At 40.5% G+C, this 22,708-nt stretch overlaps 1 protein-coding gene across 1 annotated transcript; it reads right to left on the bottom strand.

Annotated features, from left to right (window-relative positions):
* Window positions 1-1,100: 1,100 nt before the first annotated feature.
* LOC121896791 (hyaluronidase-4) lies at window positions 1,101-22,666 on the bottom strand. The gene is made up of 4 exons (XM_042410813.1): window positions 22,458-22,666; window positions 6,469-7,458; window positions 4,446-4,535; window positions 1,101-2,681 (listed from the first exon to the last, which is right to left on the bottom strand). Exons 2-4 carry the CDS (start codon window positions 7,423-7,425, stop codon window positions 2,184-2,186), a joined length of 1,545 nt encoding a protein of 514 aa, XP_042266747.1. The 5' UTR covers window positions 7,426-7,458; window positions 22,458-22,666; the 3' UTR covers window positions 1,101-2,183.
* Between the last annotated feature and the right edge of the window lie 42 nt (window positions 22,667-22,708).

The following is a 22,708-nucleotide window of genomic DNA, read 5'->3' as shown; positions in this document are numbered from 1 at the left end:
GAACTTTTGTTCCCAAATACACTGACCCAGTGGGTTGAACTGGAACAACCAACTTTGGCAAGTATCAGGCGTTGAAGACCTGTAGAACCACAAAGAACCACGGAGTCGTGTATTCAGATACAGTATGTGCCATCTTTTACATCTGTTCAGTGTTCGGTCAAACCTACAGTACTGTACATCAGCTTCAGACATAACTGTTTGTTCCACTCAGACACAACAAGATGAGATATCATCAAAGACTAAAGCCAGTCTGTTGATTTGATTCCTTCAAACCAAGATACTCCGACATCAACCTCTACATTGACAGATCAACAATAACAACACCAGTCCATCTAACAAAACAGACTTGATCCTCTATACTTAAGATGTATGTATGGTAATAAACACAACAAAAGTAAAAGATACAGATATATAATATTTTGAAATCAATAGCACCTACAAACATGTACACAACACGTCCCAAAAGGCTCAAATATGTGGAGTTTTCCAACAAGCTGTTTTTCAAGAGTATAATGTAAGCAACAATAAAAGATAAAAAAATACACAGTTTATATATATTGTCAAGTAAAACCACAGCTTATTGTAGAGAAAATTGAGTTTCATATCATCAGCAATACTTTAAGGACATCTTCAAAAAAAAACCCACCACAGACCAAGCGTCAGATGTTGGGGATTATTTTCCTACATATGGCCGTGTTGTAGTGTTAGCACCCTTTGGTTTCATTTTGAGACGCTGTTGTGTCTCCAGAATACAAACTTGAGGATCATCCTGCAGATTTTACTGGATCATGTTCAAAAACTGAAGCTTTTAGAGGATTTGGCTGGCGGTTTTCTATATTTTTCTTCTTGTCAACAAATCTCATGTTTGGACCCAAACCAACAATGAACTGATCTACTAACAAGTATTGTGTGTGCATCAAAGGCTGATATATCTTATTCCTCCATTGTTGTCCAGAAACTATTAAAAACATATCAGTGAGCCACACCGCTGCACTGGGTGACATGTTCCTTCATTATTTAGAGTTTGGATACACACACAATACTTGTGAGTAGATCAGTTCATCGTTGGTTTGGATCCAAACATGAGACTTGTTGACAAGAAGAAAAATATAGAAAATCACCAGACTCATCCTTTAAAAGTAAAACATATAGTATGTACATTTACAAAGTAACATTCCTGGGAGAACTGATGCAGTTGTTGGCCAAAGAGGCAGTGCAGATTATCACAGAAGTCAAAGTCTAACTGGTTGAACTGTAAAACAACCAACCAAACCTTCATCTGTCAACATGAAACACCTCTGTGTCATGTAAAGTGCCATCACACCACTTAAAAAGGGAAGTGTCATGTTTTTAGCCACACTAGCGACACGGCTCAGGAAACAGTTTGTTCCAAAATTGTTCTAGACTGTCAAATGTATCACCATGAAAGTTTGTACATGCATCCATGGTCCCCAGAAGACGATGCCTACCAACTTTGGTGATCTCCTGACCTTTCCTTTAGCGCCACCTTTTGGTTCAGAGTGAAGTGTCTTGACTATAATTTGATACAGATAGAAGTTCCCAAGCAGATAAACTCTAATGACTTTGGTGATCCTCTGATGGGACAAAGTTTTCATTTATTCAGTTGGATCTAATGGCGTTCCCATCAGCTTCAACTGTACTTTGTGATTAATGCTAATCAGCAAATGTTAGCATGCTAACACAGGAAGATGAACATCAACATCTAAACATCAACATGTTAGGATTATCATTCAGTGCATTTACATGCATTTTTAACTGTCATGTAAACAAGAAACCTGGTTTCTGTAACTGGGGTAGAGGATTAGAGAAACCTGGTTTCCTCAGAATACCGATTTCTTTCAAAATAAGGTTGGTGGTAGGAGAGAAATCTGGTTACTGATGTGCTGCATGTACACACAGATTCACAGTAACTACAGAGCATGTAAATGTGTTCCTGGTTTACCCATTTAACCTGGTTTCTCTGGGTAACCTGGTTACTAAGGTGCATGTAAACACACTGATTGTGAGCATGTTAACATGCTGATGTTAGCATTTAGCTCAAAGCACCACTGTGCGTAAGTCCAGCCTCAGAGAGCTGCTGACATGTCTGAAGCCTGTCAGCAGCTGTCAGAGACCAAAGGCCATGAGATGATGCTCTGTGTTGAAAATGACTGCAGAGTGCATCATACAACCGTCTTCACTAACGATAAATTCAACAGGAGAATCAACAACATCAGGTGAGGGCTGCAGCCGGTTGGCGGCGCCGCACTCTCCCCTCCCTCCCACTGATCATCCTGCTCATCCTCCCACTCCGTCCTGCGCCTCTCCTGCTCGTCGTCCTCCTCCTTCCACTGTTCGTCGTCCTCCTTCACTTCGTTGATGCTGTCGCAGCGCTCGCCCTCGTGGCCTTCGTAGCAGTGGCAGCGAAACCTTTCAGTCAGTAGCTGCAGTTCGTGCTGCGAGTGCCACCCGGTGACGGCAAAGTCCCCGTCGCCGGAGGGCTGGATGTTGTAGCTGTTGGCGCTCAGGTGGAGGTAATGGCGGGCTTGGGGGTCTCGGCGGACACAGCGGCCATTCCCCTGGCACAGAAAGTCGCTGCAGACCTCGGCGGCTCGCGTCACATTGGTGATGTACTGACCCAGACGATGGCTCAGGAAGGACTTCACTTTGGTGCAGTTGTACTGTAGAAACAGGACGACATATGATAGTCATGATGTGATGCACTTTTTGGGTTGAGATGTTTAAGGTTGGATAGAGTAGTTTATATTGATTAAAGCTGCATTTTTTGCAGCAGAACAATAAACACTGACACATTATCACCCTATAAAGTAGTTGTTGTGCCAAAGATGTTAGCAAACACCTGCCCATGTCCACATCCAGCAGACACAAAGCAACATAATCAGCCCATTGGAGTCTTGTTTGTCTCCACCTGATGGATGTAGGTCCAGATTTCACTCTTCTTTCAGCTCTGGTTTTTAGCCTCTTTTATCTCGTAATGTTACAGTAGATTTACTGTATGCTTTAGTTTCAGCATTTCCATCAGAAGCAGGCAGCTGTTTTCATCAAACCATCTCTGATAAACTCATAGTTCACTACCAGTCCAGCACGGAAGACAGACAAAGTTAGAGACTAGCTGGTGAATAGAGTGGATATTTCTCTCAGGTAGAGTCCAAACCAGAACTAAAAGAGGAGTAAATATTGGACTTACAGTCATCAGATGGACACAAACATGCTGCTGTTTGCTAACATGTTAGCCACAACTACCTTATAAGCTGCTAATGTGTTTGTTCAGCTTGTCTGTCAGCTTGTTGTGGAGGTCTTCTGCCTCCTGGTAACACAAATAAATAAATCAGTGAGTTCAGCTTTAACTGTTGAAAGATCTGATATTTGACCAAGTACTGAGATTGTGATGGTTGACATGGCTGATATTGTCCAAACCAAGCTGATGAGGGATGAAGATGTTGTGCTTTTTCAGCACCGGAAAACTCTGTTAACTGTAAAAACAACTATAATGGTGGAAAGTAAGTACAATTACTCAAGTCTCTCTGTATTTCACAGTATACTGGAGTTTTTAATCTGGTGTCGGGTTTGACATTCCCACGCTGGCCGAATGAATGAATGCATGAATGCAGACTTCCACCAGCCAAGCTGGCTGACGTCCAGTTAGCTTTCTGCTAATTTGAAGGGCGATAACATAATTTAATTGTGCGCTTCAGTAGTAATAATCTAATGATGTCATACATAATAATATATCAGTCAGAGGGACCAAACCACTACTTTTACTGCAATACTTTAACTACATCAAGCTCATAATACTTATGTACTTTTACTGCAATACTTTAACTACATCAAGCTCATAATACTTATGTACTTTTACTGTAGTAGTATTTTTTATGCAGGACTTTCACTTGTAATGGAGTATTTTTACATTACTGTATTGGTACTTTTACATAAGTAAAGGATCTGAATACTTCTTCCATCACTGACTACAATCACAAAAACAGTTCCTGGTTTGTCAGATGCTGTTTAGCCTTTTCCATGTAGACAGGATCACAGCAGGCAGTAAAAAAAAAAAGTGCATTATACTTTTCAAAATGTCAGAGTGGTTTCACAACAGATGACACACACAGCGACCACATGATGTCTACTCTCTCTGTCTGACTATATTTACAGCTGAGGTTTTGTCTGGTGTCCAAAACAAATCAAGAAGCTTGAGGAAAGAATGTTTTTCACATGAAAGTACAGACTCTGTCCGTCTCAACAACAGAAATTAGGACCAAACAAATGTGAAAGTCACAAATGTGAAAGTGAAATATTGCATGTTGCCAAAACAACATGCAATATTTATTATAAGTAAAAAAAATCCTCACAGCAATAACTGAGAGGTATATTTCCCAGCAGGTGTGATTTTACACAAAGTAACACACAGCTGAATGGACACCTACCCGTGATGAGGTCAGGTTCAGGTCGCCCCAGATGACGAATCCTGCAGCTCCCAGAGCAGCGCTCTCCCCGATGGTGTGGATCAAGTCTTTCTGCAGGAAACACACACAGGAGAAGACACATCACATGTCACTGTCTCCATCACTAACACACATACACAAGGCCCATTGAACAGTCAAAAAAACCCTTGTCTTTATGAACTTTTAGAGTCCAAACATGACGGAAACAATCATTTAGAGTTTCAGCGAGGGACAAGTCAAGCTAAATTATCAGACAAATAAAAAGAAAATTATTTAACAAAAACAACACACTGCTTTTCGGAATTGATCTCTTTTAATCTTTATTACTGAATGTAAATAATTTGTAAAGGCAAACCTAAAATATTTAAACTCTGTCCAAAAATGTACAAAAATAGATGCATATATAGATGTATTTTTGTTTTTCTACTATGTGAATGAAAATACATTGACATAGATATTTAAAAACTTATTTTTAAAACTCATAACTGAGTCTGCTGTCCAGTCGGGCTCGTAAGATAAAAAAAAACTTCCTCTGGTTTTATTGACAGTCATGCTGTTCAGCCACAGAGGGCTTTTATTTAGTAAGCTGCTTTTCTCTGGACGTCCACTAGATGGCAGCGGTGAGTAAACTTTGACCTTCCTGACTGTGAGTCAGTGCAAACAGTCACTGTACAAATCTTGATGTCAGAGATTTGTGTGCATTGTAGTGCCTTTATTAAACATCTATATATAAGTTGCAATAGTTGATACTGTGAAAATTATGGAAATTCTCCACAATACATTCATCTAAAAATGAAAAGTTGTGTTGGCTTGGTTAAGAGTAAAGCTAAACCTAAACTATGATATGAGCTGACACTAGAGCTTTTAATTGATTAAAGTGACAAATGAAAGGGATCATTTGTACTCAACAGACAGAGAGAAAGGAGACCAGAGATGAAATTATAAGTCGATTTATCAATTAGTTGTGTTATGGCTTCAGGTATCTAATGAGCTCAAAGGAAACAATCCCACATATAGACAGGTGTGGGCAACAAATTGATGTTTCTGATCAAATTTCGGATTACATTTAGTGACAGTAAGACTTCCATATATTAATTACAGTCATAGTTGTATTTTGAGAGGACATTTCAAGCTGTTATAGATACACAATTGTAGAGAAAAAAGAGGAAAAACTCAACATATATGAAAGGTGTTTTGTGATTTTTGAGAGCTCTGTTTGTGCCATGTAAAACAAACACAGATTGCTCTCTATAATGTTTATGGATCAATCTCAGCGCTGACATATGTTGTAGTTGAGGCAGCAGCACCAACCTTTCAGCTCGCAGTCTGCGTACGTCTTGTCATGCGCAGCGCTATAACATTCCCCCACCCTCGAAGTAAAGTTGTGCTCTACTTCATTAAAATGCCAGCGTTTAAAGACCAGAAAAAATTTGGGGTTAGGCTCAAATATTTGTTGCTGGAGCCTGGTTGCATTTAGGGCTGAACAAGTCTGTTCAAAATGAGAATCACTTTCTTTTTCCACTCAGATTTGAGATCAGGAGCACATTTTTTATTTGAAATGTTAATTGGATTTTTTTTAGACTGCTGACTTCTAAGTGGAAGTAGCAGTATTTGTTTAGTCATTTATACAGGGATCATAAGAGTAGAGCTTGTTTTTTCATTGCTTATCACAGACAGAAGGCAAACATACAATTAAAACAGCTTCACAGTTACAGTCTTTTTAGTGCCAAAGTCCCTCTTTTTGTTACTATACTTCCACCGCAGCTCAACAGGGAAACACTGAAACACAAAGAGGGAATTTGATACTAAAAAGACTGTAAATGTGTCAGATATCCACTTGATATGACTAAGCTCAACTTTTAATGCATTTTTGCACTAAATGACTGTGTGGAACCTATTTCACTGTTCATATGGACACCTCACTGATGTTTTAAGACTTGAAAAATTGTGAACTTGTCCTTTAAGACAGTAAAACAACTACATTCTTGTTACAAACTGTTCTTACTGTGGTGAGGAAGGCCATGGCTTCGTCTCGGTAGCCCAGCCTCAGGTACACGTAGGTGGGGAGTTCGTACTCCTTCGAGGTCAACGAGGCAACGCGGAGCGACTCTCGTATCCTGTTCTGGGAGAAGTGCAGGTTGCTGATGCTGTTGGTGTTACTTTTCCTGATCGCCACGGAGGGGAAGAGCGCTGTGCTGCTGTTCCACAGCCACAGCAGCTCGTCGTTCCTCAGGCTCTCCAGCAGGGGGCAGAAGCCTGTGTAGTTCTGGTCATGCAGGTTGTAGTTGTGGCAGTCAGGGTAGAGGTAGAAACCCCAGAGGCCGTTGGGGCGAAGGCGCGTCCCAAGCTGAATAGTCCTCTGCATGAACGCCCGGGCGCTCTTCTCAAAGCGCCGCCGTGCCAGCTCTTCCACCTGCGCCGCTGTCACGTTGAAGTACGCCTTGGAGGTAAGCTCCCTCGACTTTCTACGGTAGATGTCCTTCTTGTGCCAGTTACGGCTCCACTGAGGCCGCCAGAACTCCCAGTCGATGACAGCCAGGCCACGGAAGTCTTCTGCAGGGATGAAGTGGTTGATGTCCTGGTAGGCCTTGAACAGGTGCAGGTCCAGGCTGCAGTTCTGTGGCACACCACCGTGCACGGCGGTACCCTGCGGCGTGTAGTAGGGGTAAAACCCCAGCCGATTGGCGTAGAAGATGGTGATGTTCTGGCCTGTCCAACCAGCACGCGGGCTCCCATGGATCTGGAAGAGGTGGTCAAGGTTGGTAGTGACATTGTACTTGATGGTGCACATGTCCAGCGGGGCGTTCCAGGCTGCAATGAAGGGCTTCCGGCCGATCAGAGGCAGCTTGGCGGGTTTCTGACCGAAGGCAGCGTGGAAAAGCAGCAGCAGCCAGGAGCAGGTGAGGGCGACAGGTACCACATGCTGGGAGGAGGATGTCCCGCCCACTGGCACCACAGGCATCCTGGGGTTCAGGAGGAGCAGCTGTCAATCATCCTGAGGAGAGGGAAAGAGAAGATAGAAATAATAAATATTGAGCTTTTCTTGCATAAACTTTCTCATGACCGCTGTAATTGAAGAGTAATGACTTTATTTTATCGTCTTTATTCTGTGGCTTCTTCGCTCTCCAGATCTGTAATTTATTTAATTAGGGGTCACATTTGTGGTGCAAGTGTTCATGAATGGATAGGATTAGGATTCGGGTTGAGGTCGGTATACTATTGAATTTTTTTTTCAAGAGGAAGAGAAGTGTAGCTTATTCAAATGATGATATATTTCAGATATTTCCTACATTTGGAAAGGTTTAAAAAATGCAGATATCAGTTTGCTCCACCCAGAGACAGCATTTCCATTAAAATATTGCACATGTTTTAAGCAAATTTCTGAAATTTTGGCAAAAAGAGGTGAATCATTATGTTTCCATCAACAACATTTCAGCAAATTTATTCAAAAGGAGGTGACGAGGAGCAATAACAATGATACTCTGTGTACAGTAAAAGATAAAGAAGCAGGTACGACAACGTCAAGGTACATTTTAAAAACTTGTTTCTGCCTTTATCCAGCAGTGGAAGAAGTTTTCAGATCCTTTATTTATGTAAAAGTACCAATACAGCAATGTAAAAATACTCCATTACAAGTAAAAGTCCTGCATGAAAAATCCTACTACAGTAAAAGTACATAAGTATTATGAGCTTGATGTAGTTAAAGTATTGCAGTAAAAGTACATAAGTATTATGAGCTTGATGTAGTTAAAGTATTGCAGTAAAAGTACATAAGTATTATGAGCTTGATGTAGTTAAAGTATTGCAGTAAAAGTAGTGGTTTGGTCCCTCTGACTGATATATTATTATATATGACATCATTAGATTATTAATAGTGAAGCATCAGTGTTAGAGCAGCATGTTACTGTTGTAGCTGCTGGAGGTGGAGCTAGTTTACACTACTTTATATACAGTTAGCTAGTTTAGTCCAGTGGTTCCCAACCTAGGGGTCGGGCCCCTCCAAAGGGTCAGCAGATAAATCTGAGGGGTGGTGAGATGATTAATGGGAGAGGAAAGAAGAAAAAACAAAGTTCTGATACACAAATCTGTTTTCAGTTTTTGGACTTTTTCTCTAATCTTTGATTTTTGCTGAAATATTGGATCATTTGAACATTTATTGAAATGACAGCATGTGAGAAGTTTAGAGGGAAAAATCACTATTTGGTGGAGCTGTTAACAACTCATAGACATGTGAAATGTGACCCCGACTACACACTGCTTTTTGTAAGACGTGTAAGGAATAACACAACATCTGAGGCTTAAATTAAGTGTTTAAAGAATATCCCAGAGCTAAGATTCAACATATGAGTGTTACAAACCTCCCACATCGAGTCTCAACCCCAACAAGGAGAAACTGTGGTGTTATGTGTCCTGATGTGTTTCTAAGTGCTGACAGACTGACAGAATAAGCAGCAGAGACAAACCCAACGCTTTTAATGACAGTGTGAAGTGTTACAGTCTGTCTGCAGGAAGAAAAAAAAAAAAACACGAGTCTCTTTTGACCTTCTGACTGGTTTTATATTGTTTCTGTTCAGTGAGTTTATGGGAGTCACAGCTGGAGGAATCCCTCTGAATTGGTTTCAAACTGGTCATCCACAAATTCTGTCATATAAATAAATGTCTGTTCTACTCCTCTAGCAGTCTGTGTCAGCACAATAGTGGATCATGAAAGCTTTGCCATGTGCTTTTACATGTGATTTTAGGAGCCGATAGTTTTTCCATGTTTAAGTCTGTGCAAACATTTGGGATGTATTTGGCAAAATGACATGACTGCATAACCTCATATTGTAGGAAACTAAATCCACATTTATTTTCCAGCTATTTAAAATTTATTTGCTCCCAATAGTTTTCAGAGAGTCTGGAATATTTGAATTTAATGCATTTGAATAATTGACTCATTATTTTGTTTTGTTTTGTTTTGGGTTTTTTTGTTGGTTTTGTTTTGTTTTTTGTCAATAAAATAATGGAAACAACAGGAATTTAAAGTAACTTAAAGAAAGCAGCATTCAGGAGGTTAAATTAAATGTCTGTGTTTGATTATCAGACACTAATGATCTGTTAATGCTCCAATCTGTATCAGTATACGAGGAACATCAGTATCCTCAGCTTCAAATTTCCACTTTACCAACAGTTTGGTGGCGTATTTTGGAAGGTACTGGCTGCTCCCTAGATGATTCATCCTAATGACCTCCTGACCTTTCTTCTGGCACCACCCTCAGTGTAAACATTTGTAGTATCCTGGTTCCACACCAGTGAATCACCTCAGGGGAACCGAGGATGCTGTGGGATGCCTCCCACATCCCCTTCAACACCGACAATCACTGCACAACTTCCTCAGTGACCAACACATCCTCACACCAAAACACATCTCCAACCATCACCACCAACACTGGAGTGTGTTCAGTCCCTCTACACCCTGTACACCAGGAATCAGCAATCAGTATCAATTATATCAGTTCTTCTCAGCATTGTTTACTCAGGGGGGGGGGGGGCGATGTCGTACAGATGGTGTTGTAACTTGGTTTATAAAACAGTTTCAGGGTTGTATCTGAGGGCATTTGTCATAATTCCCATCAGGACGTGAGGGCTAACAGAGTGACAGCAGCTTCTGTTAATACTCATCTGACAGAAAATGACTCATAAAAATGAACATATTCTCCGTGTTGGATAAACATTCACAAATCCATTGTGAATGTTGCCACATGTGCCTGTGAATGCTTCACATGTGAAACGTCCGAAAACCACATGTGCTCCTGAATGTATCACATGTGAAACATCCGAAAACCAGATGTGCCCCTGAAGTTTCACATGTGAAACGTCCGAAAACCACATGTGCCCCTGAAGTTTCACATGTGAAACGTCCGAAAACCACATTTTCCCCTGAATGCATCACATGTGAAACGTACGAAAACCACATGTGCCCCTGAATATTTCACATGTTAAAACACATGTGAGTTATCACATGTGAAACAGCACTTCACATGTGATAACTCGCATGTGTTTTTTTCGTAAGGGTTACACTACGAGAATAGAAACGTAACTGAAAAATTTATCCACACACAATAAAAAGAGAGCTGCTTCATGACTCCAAAATACTGTCGCTGACAAAAATCTGTGATTCAAGACCTGCATCACCCTGCCGGGGTTCATTTCACAATAACGACCCGCTCGCTGTACATTACCCCTTACATAATTATTTCATTGTTTTTATTTAACTTCAATTGTCTCTTAAATCAGAATCAGAATCATCTTTAATGGCCAAATATGTTTACACATAAAAGGAATTTGACTCTCACAGTTTAAAAGGATATAAATAGTGCAAAGAAGTGAAGAGTGATGAGATAAATATTAAAATATTAATATATAAAAGAAATGACGTTACTATATATACATATAGTAGGTGGTTATGTACGGCCTGTTCAGTTATACAGTAGTGAGTGGAATATATTGCACATTTGTATTTTAGACTAACATAGATGTATATAATGCATAGATGCAGTGGGTATTAAGGTGACCAGTGTTACTGCACAGTACCACAGTGAGTTAACTGATCATAAGTGTGACGGCGAGGAGGAAGAAGCTGTTCCTGTGTGAACAGTGTTGTGTCGCATCTACCAGAAGGGAAAAGGTGGGAAAGGTTATGTTCAGGGTGTGACGGGTCTGCAGTGATTTTCCTGCCTGTTTCCTGTCTCTCGAGGTGTACAGATCCTGGACGTTGGACAGGGTGGCACCGATAATCTTTTCTGCAGACCTGATTGTTCCTGTTTGATGACGGACCCAACCAGACAGACAGTGATGGACGTGCAGAGAACAGACTGGATGACTGCTGTATAAAACTGGATCAACGGTTCCTGAGGCCGGTTCTCTTCCTCAGCTGGCCCAGATTCAAATAATACAAATTTAACTTCTGCAGCCATTGTTTCCCTCCACAGGATGTGTGGTTTGTCTTACATGAGGTTAAACGTTTGAATTATCTCTTGACTATTTCTGTCATCAGAGACATGAATAGTTTTTGACTTCTTTCCATGGCACCCCAGAGGTCAGAGGTCACAGAGAGGAAGTCAGTTGACACCCAGGGATTGGAGCGGGGATTTCTGCCGGAGAGACCGCTGCTTTTCTGTCTACATCTAGTCGTCTTCTGACCAGAGCCGAAGCCTCAGGCCATAATGACAGGCTTCCCCGCCAAATGTCTCATTGAGGTTCGGTGTTTGCTGCATCTCTGCGTCTCATCTACAGCTGGTTGAACCAAACATCCAGTCAGAGAGCAGACAGAGACACCAATCAGGAGCCTGAAATTTGTACTTCAGTCATTTGCAGTGTCTCAGTGAGTTTAAGTGTTACTCTACAACCATGTGCTGCTATCTGAATACCAGATGCATAAAACTCACTAGAATCACGACTAAAACTGAAGCCAGAAATATGCAGATGCATTGTTTTCGTCAGATTTATAGAGTTGTGTGTACGCAAAGTTCTGTTTTATGAATCTTAGTCATTGTGAAACTCGGCATGAGCCTCATTTCCACTCCCATAATCAGCCATAAATGGATGCAGACGCCCCTAACCAGCTGTTTTCATATCAAATTGCTGTCTACTGCACTAGTCTGTAACCTGTCAATGAAACAAACAGGAAAGAAGAATAAATGTATTTTCACCAGTTGTGTTACGCACAGCTGTGCATCCATATCATTCATCACATGAACCTGTAAACCATCATCAACATGATATCTCAGAAATGTGATCAATTATTAGTTAGTAGCTCATATCTAAACCAACTTTATAAGCTTTGTCGCAACTAAGGATGAAATAAAAAGAATATTAACAGCCTATGTAAATTAAAAGAATGATACAATTGATCAAAGAGGTATTTAATCACCGTTACATTTATAAATGCATCTTTCTTTGGCATCTTACAGATCGCTGTGTAAATGCAGTAAAATCAGTGCAGCTGGTCACCAACTTTAGAAAGACATGAGTATGCTGGTCTGAAGTCAGTGTGAGGTGTTCACATCAACAACATTAAGTGTTTATAAATACCAGTTTATGTGCAGGAAATGGCGTATGCATGGTTTTTGTGTGCGTGTGCATCGTTTATGCATCTGGCCTCCGGTTTGGACCTCACTGCTGGTTTAGTCTTCATTGAGATACTGTTGGCATCCTTGCAGTGCTTATCTAAACACATGTCCAACAATATTAATTTCCTGGATGTTGGTTTTAGTACCAACTTCTGGGTTGTGTTGAAATTTAGGTTCAGGAAGGCGCCACAAAGGTGGGGAGAGAGTATACTGGAAACAGAAGAGGTTATGAGTTCCTGTAGTGGGAAAGGTGGATTATTACTGTACTGTAAGTGGGGCAGTGGCTGCCAGTAATATTTCTTATAACCGTCAGTAAGATGTATTGAAGGAGACACATGAATTAGCTGTGTATTTATAAAAATGAAGAAATGAGGATGATAAAAACAAATAAGGAAAAGCAGGAACCCCCCCGCCCCCCCTTTCAGATAAGTTGGTTTAGAATCAAAGTATTTTCCTTTCTTTGTTTTCCTGCCAGTTTTCCACTGTAGGATTGGAGATAATTTGACTCAGAGAAGAAGGATCATTTTTCAAAGCCGTCTGTACCGCAGCGTCGCAGGAAATGTATGGATGTACGACTGCTTAATGGCTTTAAGTCTGAGCTGAAACCACTTCCATCTGATGCTTGGCAGAGAGCAGAGCAGACGTGATGATGATGATTAATGATAAGAATGTTTCTGATTCATTTTTAACTTGTCTTTCTGTCTTTTTTTTTTTTTTTTTTTTACATCTATCACCTCTGTGGTTTGTTTAAGTTTAGGCATCTAAAACTATTTAGTTGAGTTTGGGAAAGATTGTCGTGGTTAAAAGAAACGATTGTTAGATGAAAAGTGAGAAGTCACATGCTTTGTTGACCCAACCGTCTCTCTAAAGGGCAGCAGATGACACGGGTGAAAACACCAACGCCTATTGTTTTTGTAAGCGCACCCTTCAGCAGGGTCTTACACACCACTATTCTACTCTAGTAATCGTTAAATTGCATTTGCTCTGTCTGTATAGAGCATCTGATCTGTGTGAGAACGACAGAAAACTTATGTGCAGCACACATTGGCCACATTTCAGTGACAAATACATGTGCATCAGTTTAAATTGCTTTATTTATCTGACTAAAAAAGGCCCAAAAACCCAAGAAGGACTGGAACAATTAATCCATAATCAAACTGGTTGCAGTTTAATTTTCTGTAAATCGACAAATCATTTAATCTCTAACCACAAGAGGTCGCTTGTCAGGAAAACAGGGTCGTCAAAGTGCTTGAACAAACGACGAATGCTGTCATGCTTTACGTGAGAACAGTCTCCTCGTGGGGATTTGAAACAAGATTCAAACTGTAGATAATCTAATTGTGTTGCATCTAAAAGGAGCCTCAGTTACAAAGAGTGCTCCGAATTAAATGAGCAGATACGTGGTTTGATCATGTGACTCCAGAACGACACATAATCTGGCGTCTCTATCAGCAATAATCAGCAGGACGACATCATCTGTCTGTGTTTTCCAAAACTGTCACACATCACTGTTAATCAATAATGATGTTTTATGAGACAACGCTGTGGTTCAGGTCTGGTTAGGTGTAGGGAAAGATGATGGTTTGGGTTAAAATGATCATTTTGTAAAGATTAGAGAAACATGTGGCCATCTTCATCGTCATGGCTACAATAATAACCGCGGGGGTTAAGGTTAAACTGTCCCAACTGGCGATTGTAAACAGGAAACAAACAGCGTCTCCTGTGGTAAAGTCCAACCCAGTCACCAGAAGAAAACTTTGGCGTTGAACGTTTCTGCAAACCACAGAAACATTGAATATATACGTTTCAACACGTGAATTACGTATCATATCAACATTTCTACAAACATAGCATATTAACTTTTCTACCCGTTGAATAATGATGTTTTACAGTGTGACAACGCTGTGGTTAAGGTCTGGTTAGGTTTAGGCACAAAGACCACTTGGTTAGGGTTAGGGGTTAGGGGTTAGGGGTTAGGGTTAGGGTTAGGGGTTAGGTTTTATTCTGGCGACCAGAGTGGATAAAGTCCACTGTTGGGTTAAAGCCTCCATCCACCCTCCTCCTCTGAATGAGGAAATGTGTCCACATATATATACATCATGTGACCTGCACCACTGCTCCACCTCACAGTTACTACAACGCTAGATAGCAGCCATAGTAATTGGTCGTAACAGGTCGTTTTTGGGCGACTGACGAGGACAGACTCTTCAGTTAATTTGGTTCATCATATGCACAAAAAAAAAACCTATCATGTGACCGCAGTCTGGGACCATCTGAGAGGCTTCATGTGCTGCAGTTAATAAATTCTTATCACAGGAAAGACAATAAGGGGCCCGACCTCAGATTAAAGACATCAGAGTTCATGTTTAAAGTTTAGTTTTGTGTCAAAGTGAATTATTTATCCAGAGGAGTTCGGTGCCCGCAGGCCGGTCTGGCAGTGATTAAGATAAGAGTTTGTTGATGTCTGTGGTTCTTGTGGAATGGTTCCCCTCATTCAACAAATACAAGAGACCATCTAATTTTCAATGTCTCTGTTGGAAAATCGAGGGTGAATTTGAACCACAGTTGCCAGCGTCTGAAGTTCAGACGCTTCTCCTGCCTCTCAAAACAGCAGATGATGATGACAATGCAGCACAAAGGTGAAGAAGAAGGCAGGAATGTTGGCGCGTCACCTCGTAGTTCACTGCATCTCTACACAGCTGATAACAGATCAGTTCATGACCTCTTTATCTGTGTGTTCATGTGAGGACTGAAGGACGGGCCAATCTTTGGAGTAAAGCTCAGAGTGTTGCTGTGCAAACCTCGACAATCTCGACGGAGCTCATTTCACACCAGGTACTCCTGGAACACGAGTGAATTTCATGCCCAACGAAAGCATTTCAAACTCAGGAGTAAATGAAGCCAGAACAGTTTGATGGTGGCAGTAGAAAGATGAGAACATTCAGAGATGCCAGGAGAGGTTGAAGCACGTCCTGTGTGTTGATGTTTGGGAATAAAAGCAGAAACCCCCGGTGGAGGGCGGATGACGGACGAGAGCCAGAATAACAGACTCCCTCACACGCACCATCTGTCATGTAAATATGCTCCAACGTCACCGAGTCACATTACTACTCGCTCAGCCTGATTCAGACCGCGTTCACGCCTCAGAAACCATGAAAGCATTTGACATTTCATGCTGCTGTCCGCTGATTTAAAAAGACCTGTATCTACAAACCATAAACAGCTACATGCATGTTGTTCAAGCCTCCAGTTGATCTTCATAGAAATTAACTGGAAAGGTTTTCATAACTCAACCTGAAAACTCAAAAGCTCAGCTTGTTATTATTTTATCAGTCAATCCTGGATCATTCCTCGTAGTATTCCCTGAAACCATTTCAGTTTACAATCAGCATAAGTTGATCCAAGTTCCTTTTTTTCTTCATAGGTTATTTCTTCTAATTGTTTGGCCGTGTTTCATAATGTCAGTATCTGACAAAAAAAAGGGGGTCTGGTTTCTAACAAGTATTTCCAGTGACACGGTTGCAATGTAATGGTTGCATAAATTAAACATTGGTGCTCTTTATTCAAACATTTTACTGCATCAAGCAGAACATCAGATCTTTTCCGCTTTAAATTATACGTGCATGTTATACAAGCTGCACGGGCAACACGCAGACCTCATACAGGACATGTAATAAACATGATGGATAAAAGATATAAGGCTGCAACTATTTATTAATTTATTTCATAAAATCTCTTGTTCCCAGAGTTTGAGGTGATGTCTTCAAATGTCTTGTTTTGTCCGACCAACAGTCCGAATCCCAACGACACCCAGTTTCCAATTAACAATATAACACAGAGGAAAGCAGCAATCCTCACATTAAGCTGCAACCAGAGAATGTTTGGGGTTCTGATACCATGATGAGCTAAATAAACAATTAATTGATTATTAAAATAGTTGTCTAATAACATTCTGACAAGCTGGTAATCTATATATTGCAGCTCTGCGTGACACTATAAACCAGTAGCCTGTTACATGGCAAAGTTCAGACAAAATAGATTTTCAAAAATAAGATTCATGTCATTTAGCGCCTGCAGCACACTGCACGCACCATACAGACAGAGGAAGTAGTCAGTCTACAGTAACCCAGATGTGCCGGTCCAGGGACAAACAAATATAAACAAATAACAAAACAAATGTTTTTGTAGAGCAGTTGTTCCTAAACTGGGGCTCAGGACCCCCTAATGGGTCCCAAGAAAAATGTGATGATGATTAAGAGGATAGAAACACTTAAAATAGGTTTTTTTTTCTAATTTAGCCTTTTTCTAGTATTATTACTGGACAAGTGTATCTGTTCAGGCCCCTGAAAATATTTATTTAATTTTTATTTATTGATTGGTCAGCTTCAGGAAGCTGCGTCAAGGCCGACTTCTGGCCGCTCAGGAGGATACATCAACAAACCATGAAACAAACTATAGTAGCAAATTTCATTACTTTTTTCTTTTTCTTTACTCAAAATGTCAACTTCTCAAATATATCTGTACATGTTCAAGTTGAAATATGAGTTGTGGGTAACGTGAACACGTGGAAAAACCTTCGCAACCAAGGGAAGGTAGAAGAAAACGTTGCAAACGAAGTGTTCAGAGCAGGCTGAAGCCCTGACTTTTGACTTGCAGGCAGCATTTCTACATATGTTCACCTCAAGTGTTGGAACTTTGACCATGTTAGTATCCGACATCATAACAGGATATAAATAACAGAAAACCACAAAAAGCAGAATTTGTCCCGTTTAAAGAAAAACAATCTGAGAAGAAAAAACTCTTTGATTTAACTGCTCACTGCTCATAAACATGTGCAACCAGTGACAAAGTCACAAGTAGACATAGCTTTGTTTTGAGGGGTTGCATGTCAATAAGATTTGCAACCTCTGCTCCAGAGAAGTGATGCGTGTCGGCGTATTGTGACCGGTTGATGCATATATCAAGAGAACAATGGCTGCGAGTGTTGTATGTTGCCTTCAACAGTCTAAAGTCCTGCTAGTTTCCCCCTAGAGGCTGCAGTGTTCATTACAGCCACAATATGACAGTTTGAGTCAGAACAAAACATCATACTGTGTCCTGATAGTGGGACCAGAACAGATGACAACACACACCAGCTTTGTTGTACCACATGTGAAAACATCCACGCATGTTGTTAACATGTAGGCTCATACATCAGCTCTGCTGACATGCATGTCAGGATATATAACTGTCTGATTTCCCAGCTTTGATGAGCCAGAAAAAAAATCATTTTAGCACATTTCTGCTCTGGATTGGCTTTCATGGATACATCTTCTGTCTGTGCAGCGTGGACATCAAATAATGTGATGTGATCCTACCCGACAAGGTCAGAGGGTCACGAAAATCATCAGGATTTGTCCTCTGGATACCATTAATATTCAAATTTCATGGTAGTTTGGTCAGCGGTGATATCTTACTGTGGACAGACGTGTTGAACCGAATAACAGACATTATCCTCATCATTTACAAAAACATGATTTCTAATATAAGTGCAGCCTGCAGCCTTCAATCTGCATACAAATAACACGACTTTGCATGCAGTGCATACGCCAAAGTTCAATTTAGCGTGCAGGAGATAAACCACTCCTTCTCAAGGAAGCGACGTCAATATAATACAACTTTCTTTTCTTCTATAAGGTGATTTTTGGCTTTAAAAAGGAGGCATTTTAGGTGGATGGTTAAGTTGCAAAAACAGCAGGAGAGCACTGTTCTCATCGGGCATTTTAACTGGACATTTTTACCAGGTAGGCAGATGTAAAGGTATTCCTGAAGAGGAATGTTTTTTTTTGTGATGCCCTTTATACAATGACATAAGGAATTGTTTGTTTGAAAAGATAGAACTGAAAAACCCTGATTTGTTTTGGTAAGCCGATGTTGAGGTGTTGAGTTGGCTTTTTAATATGGAAATTTTTATTTTAACGATTTATAGGAGACGCTTGGCAGCTAAAACAGAGAATATTGTATCCATCATAACGGGACATTTCTTCCATGTAAACTAAATGTTCTGAAATGTTTTATTTCTGAATCTGTGGAACTGTACATTACGATACGTCATGTGGCCATCTTGGTTATTTTTGTCTAGTGTCTTGTAAGTCCATATGGGCAGAAAGGCGCAGGATGCTTAAATAAACAGTTCAATCAATCAAAAAATTCACCACATTTTACTGTTTTAACCCAAATCATGATTTTCCCCCAAACTCTAACCAAGTTGTTTTTGTGCCTAAACTGAACCAACGGCCTTAAATGAGACGTGAAAAGGTTAGAAATGCATCACCTGCATGCAAAACTGGACTTGGCGTATGCACCGCATGCAATTTAAAAGTGCAAAGTCATGCTATTTGTTCACAGATCGTGAGACCGAGTAAAATGCTGAGTCAGATAGCTGCTGTCAGTCGTGTATTGCAGCTATCAGCGTGTCTGAGCAGCGTGTAACTGTCCAGGAAGATGCTCATCTTTAGCCTGACGTCCGTGTATTAAAGAGTTTTTCCAACTGATTCATTCGAGCGTTTTATCAGACGAAGAGTGGCCTCCACGCCCGGAGGAGCATGTGATGGTTCAACTGAAAAGGAACCATGAAAATCCTCCAAACTGGACTGCAGCTCATCTCCTCAAAATCATCTCTTCAAACACTCAGCAACATGAGTCTGCATGAAGACCGTCCATGAATCAAACATACAATACCGGTTGAGTCATGTTAACCAGAGCAAAGAGAAGCATTTTAACAAAAATTGCTTGGTGGTCATGAATGTGGTCATGATTCATGTCCTCACACACAAGAGCCTGAGAACAAAAGCCGGAGAGAACGGGAACCACCACCAAAGCCGAAATCTTTTCCACTCAGCGGAGCCAGAAAGCTAATGACAGCGTCTGATGAGGAGCCGAGCCTCCAAAAATCCCTCCGCCGGGACGAAGACGATGGGTGAGTTTGGGTTTTTGGGGGGTGGACTTGTCAGATGGAGAAAACAGATGGATGACCTCAGTGGAAGAGAGAAGACAAAACTGATGGCGATGAAAATAATGAAAGGGAGGCAGAGGGATTGTTTTCTATCCAAGATCGTATATTTTTCAAAAGAAGTTAAATGATGGTTTTTTACTTTTTTCCCCAAGATATCTGTTTGTTTCCGTCAACGTAAACACACATTTATCAAGGAAGAAGGTGGAGAAAGATATTTTATCAGCAGAGATGTTTTATATCTTCCATTAAAAAACAAACAAATGTTTCAATAAAACTTTGAAGCGAGAACGTTCAACCATGTTTTTTACCTAAAATTTGTAAATCTCAAAATACTAGTAATGAAAAAGAATGATGTTGGATTTTTGGGGCCGATACTGACTAGTTTTTAAAAAAAATCCAATAATAATATTTAACGATATTTGTTTTCTTACCTAAACACACAACACACACAAACATTTCTGATAAGAATCAGCATTAAAATAAACTCGTCAGTGCTCTCTGATGGATAAACTGTGATCAGTGTAATGAAACTGTGTAGCTTCATTCACAAAAGTTTGCTTGTTTTTCTAAATTAACACAACTAGTTAACTTCTGTGTGTCTCTGTAATATGTACAGACGGTTGACAAATTGAAGCAAAAACCTTGAATAAATGTGTGGAGAGACATAATGAATGCAGATGCTTCCACACAGGTGCACTGCATGGTATAATTAAGCAATTAACATCCAGTCATGCTCTGTGGTGTCTATAAAAACACTGAGCAGGCCCAGTTTATTATGATTTTATATCAAGATGGCGAGAAGAGAAGATCTTGAGCTCGAACAGTGATTAAAGTGACGTCTGCATTTAGATTTATGGGAAAGACATCAGTAAATTGTGGTTTGATGATTGTGATGCTCGTGCATTAGTGTGATATTTGAGGAAAAACAGAAGAGCAACTCTTCCTCAGGTGACTGAGAATGTCAACGCAGGACGTGATCAGACTGTCGGCAAGAACAGTCTGTCGACAATTACATAGAGAAGGATATTATAGTAGGGTTGCAGTGTTTAAACCCCTTCATTATAAAGATGAATGCACATCTGAATGCACATTTGAGTTCAGTGGTGCAAAAACCATCGGCGCTGGTCTGCAGAGATGTGGTTCAGCACCTTACTGAGACACTAACTGTTGGTTTTTCCATGAATTTGTCACCAGTCTGTATCTCTTACTGCTGTAAAAGTTTCCTTCCTGTGGATCAATAAACAGAAGATTGCTCCTTCTGGAAATGTTTTACTGCAGTCCTTCTTTCTTCAAGAGCACCAATGTGTTTATATCTTGAGATTTACCCTCTTTGGCGCAACAGTTCAAATGCATCTGCAACAATAAAGATCTTCCAGTTTGTCTCATCATGCAGTTTGATTACAGCTGCAAGCAACCGTTATTTCCATTATCAATTAATTGATTCATTGTTTGGTCCATAAAAGGTCCACAAATGTCATGTTTTTAGTCCACAACCCAAAGATATTCAGTTTACTGTCATAGAGACTAAAGAAACCAGAAAATATTCACATTTAGGAAGCTGGAATCAGAGAATTTGGACATTTTCTTCTTTAAAAAAATGACTCAAAACGATTAATTGATTATCAAAATAGTGGCAACTAATCAATTAATCGACTCACAGTCGCAGCTGTAAGTGTGATGATCAACTACAAACTCTAACATGTGACTCCCTTCATCAATATAAATCATGACATGTTAATATGCTGCATATCATTCATTTAAAGAAGTTCTTTTGGTTCACAATAGTCTGCAGAATTAAAGCTCAATTAAACACCTTAAAACCTCTTAAACCTTTTTATTTTTAATGATTGTTAGATTTTATGTGTTATGAGGTTGTTTTTAAAGGCAAAACAGCTGAATTTTATTGGAGAAAGCCAGTTAGCTCTTACATCAGATATTAATGAGTCTAATAACTTGACTCTGACCTCTACAAGTGCAAAATAAAGGACAACTGAGGCATTAAAAGCCATTTGAGCGACCCTGACTTTACATTTTAAGCTGCGTCTCCTCACGATGTGACATTTATTAACTTTCAACACATTCCTGCCCTACGAGGATCTTATCTGACTTTTGTAGAAACAAAACAAGCTTTGCATTCGAACACTTGCACGCTGCATTGAACAAGTGAAGGCAGAGAGAGAGAGAGAGAGAGAGAGAGAGAGAGAGAGAGAGAGAGAGAGCATCGTTCAGATTAACTTATCCTTTCTCATCTCATCTCACTGCAGAGCTTTTAATGCACAATCCTGAAATCCTGTCAGCTAATCAACACTCTCAGCCTCTGCTCAGTTTAACCCCTTGTTCTGTAAAAAAAACCCCACTCATGAGCAGAAAAGAGCTTTTTATAGCCGGCTGCTCTCATTGACTTTTCTCCAAACTGTGACCTCTCGTGCCGTCAGCTTTCCCTGACTGTTTACTGTACGTGGTTATGAGTCAGAGCATCTGCCAAATGACTGAAACTAAATGAGACCTTCAGTCTTAGAAGATAGTCCTTTAATGCCTGTCGGGTAAAAAAAAAAAAAAACACTGAGAGACTTAAAAATGTTTTGTTTTTCTAAATGAGAAAAACTTTCTCCGCTGCCAGTGTATTGTTAAGGGTGAGCCAACATTCCTGGCATGACACGGCGCCCCCCCTCCTCCTCCCTCCTCCCTCCCTCCTCCGCCCCCTTCCGGCATCACCCAAAACAGCCCAAGCCATGCTGTAACACCCAGGGTTGCAACCTCCCTCGGGGCATAAAAATACACTTCATCTTCCTCTTTGCTCAACAAAAACAAAAGCTGGAGTAAAGTTTAATTTTAGCCTGATTTAACATAAAATATTGAAACTTGTCACTTTTTAGTTTAAGAGCTCACCTGTAGATGCTGCACACTGACAAAAACCAGCAGTCCGTGGGGAGGTGAGGGTCTCTTCTTTTGGGGGGTCACGGCAGGGGTCATGGTGGCCCTCGGCGCCGTGCGTCCGACAAGCCCGCGTTCATTCCCTCAGTCTGTCAGTCTGAAACACAAGCCAGCCATCCACACTTATATACAGCCCTGAGAGGAGGAGAGGAGGAGAGGGAGGAGAAGGCGTCACCACCACAACATAGCGATTAGAGAGAGCAGAG

The sequence above is a fragment of the Thunnus maccoyii genome, chromosome 5, assembly GCF_910596095.1.
Source record: "Thunnus maccoyii chromosome 5, fThuMac1.1, whole genome shotgun sequence".
NCBI classification, from domain to species: Eukaryota; Metazoa; Chordata; class Actinopteri; order Scombriformes; family Scombridae; genus Thunnus; species Thunnus maccoyii.
The sequence above is the reverse complement of the archived record's forward strand: the minus strand, read 5'-3'. Positions and strand labels throughout refer to the sequence as shown.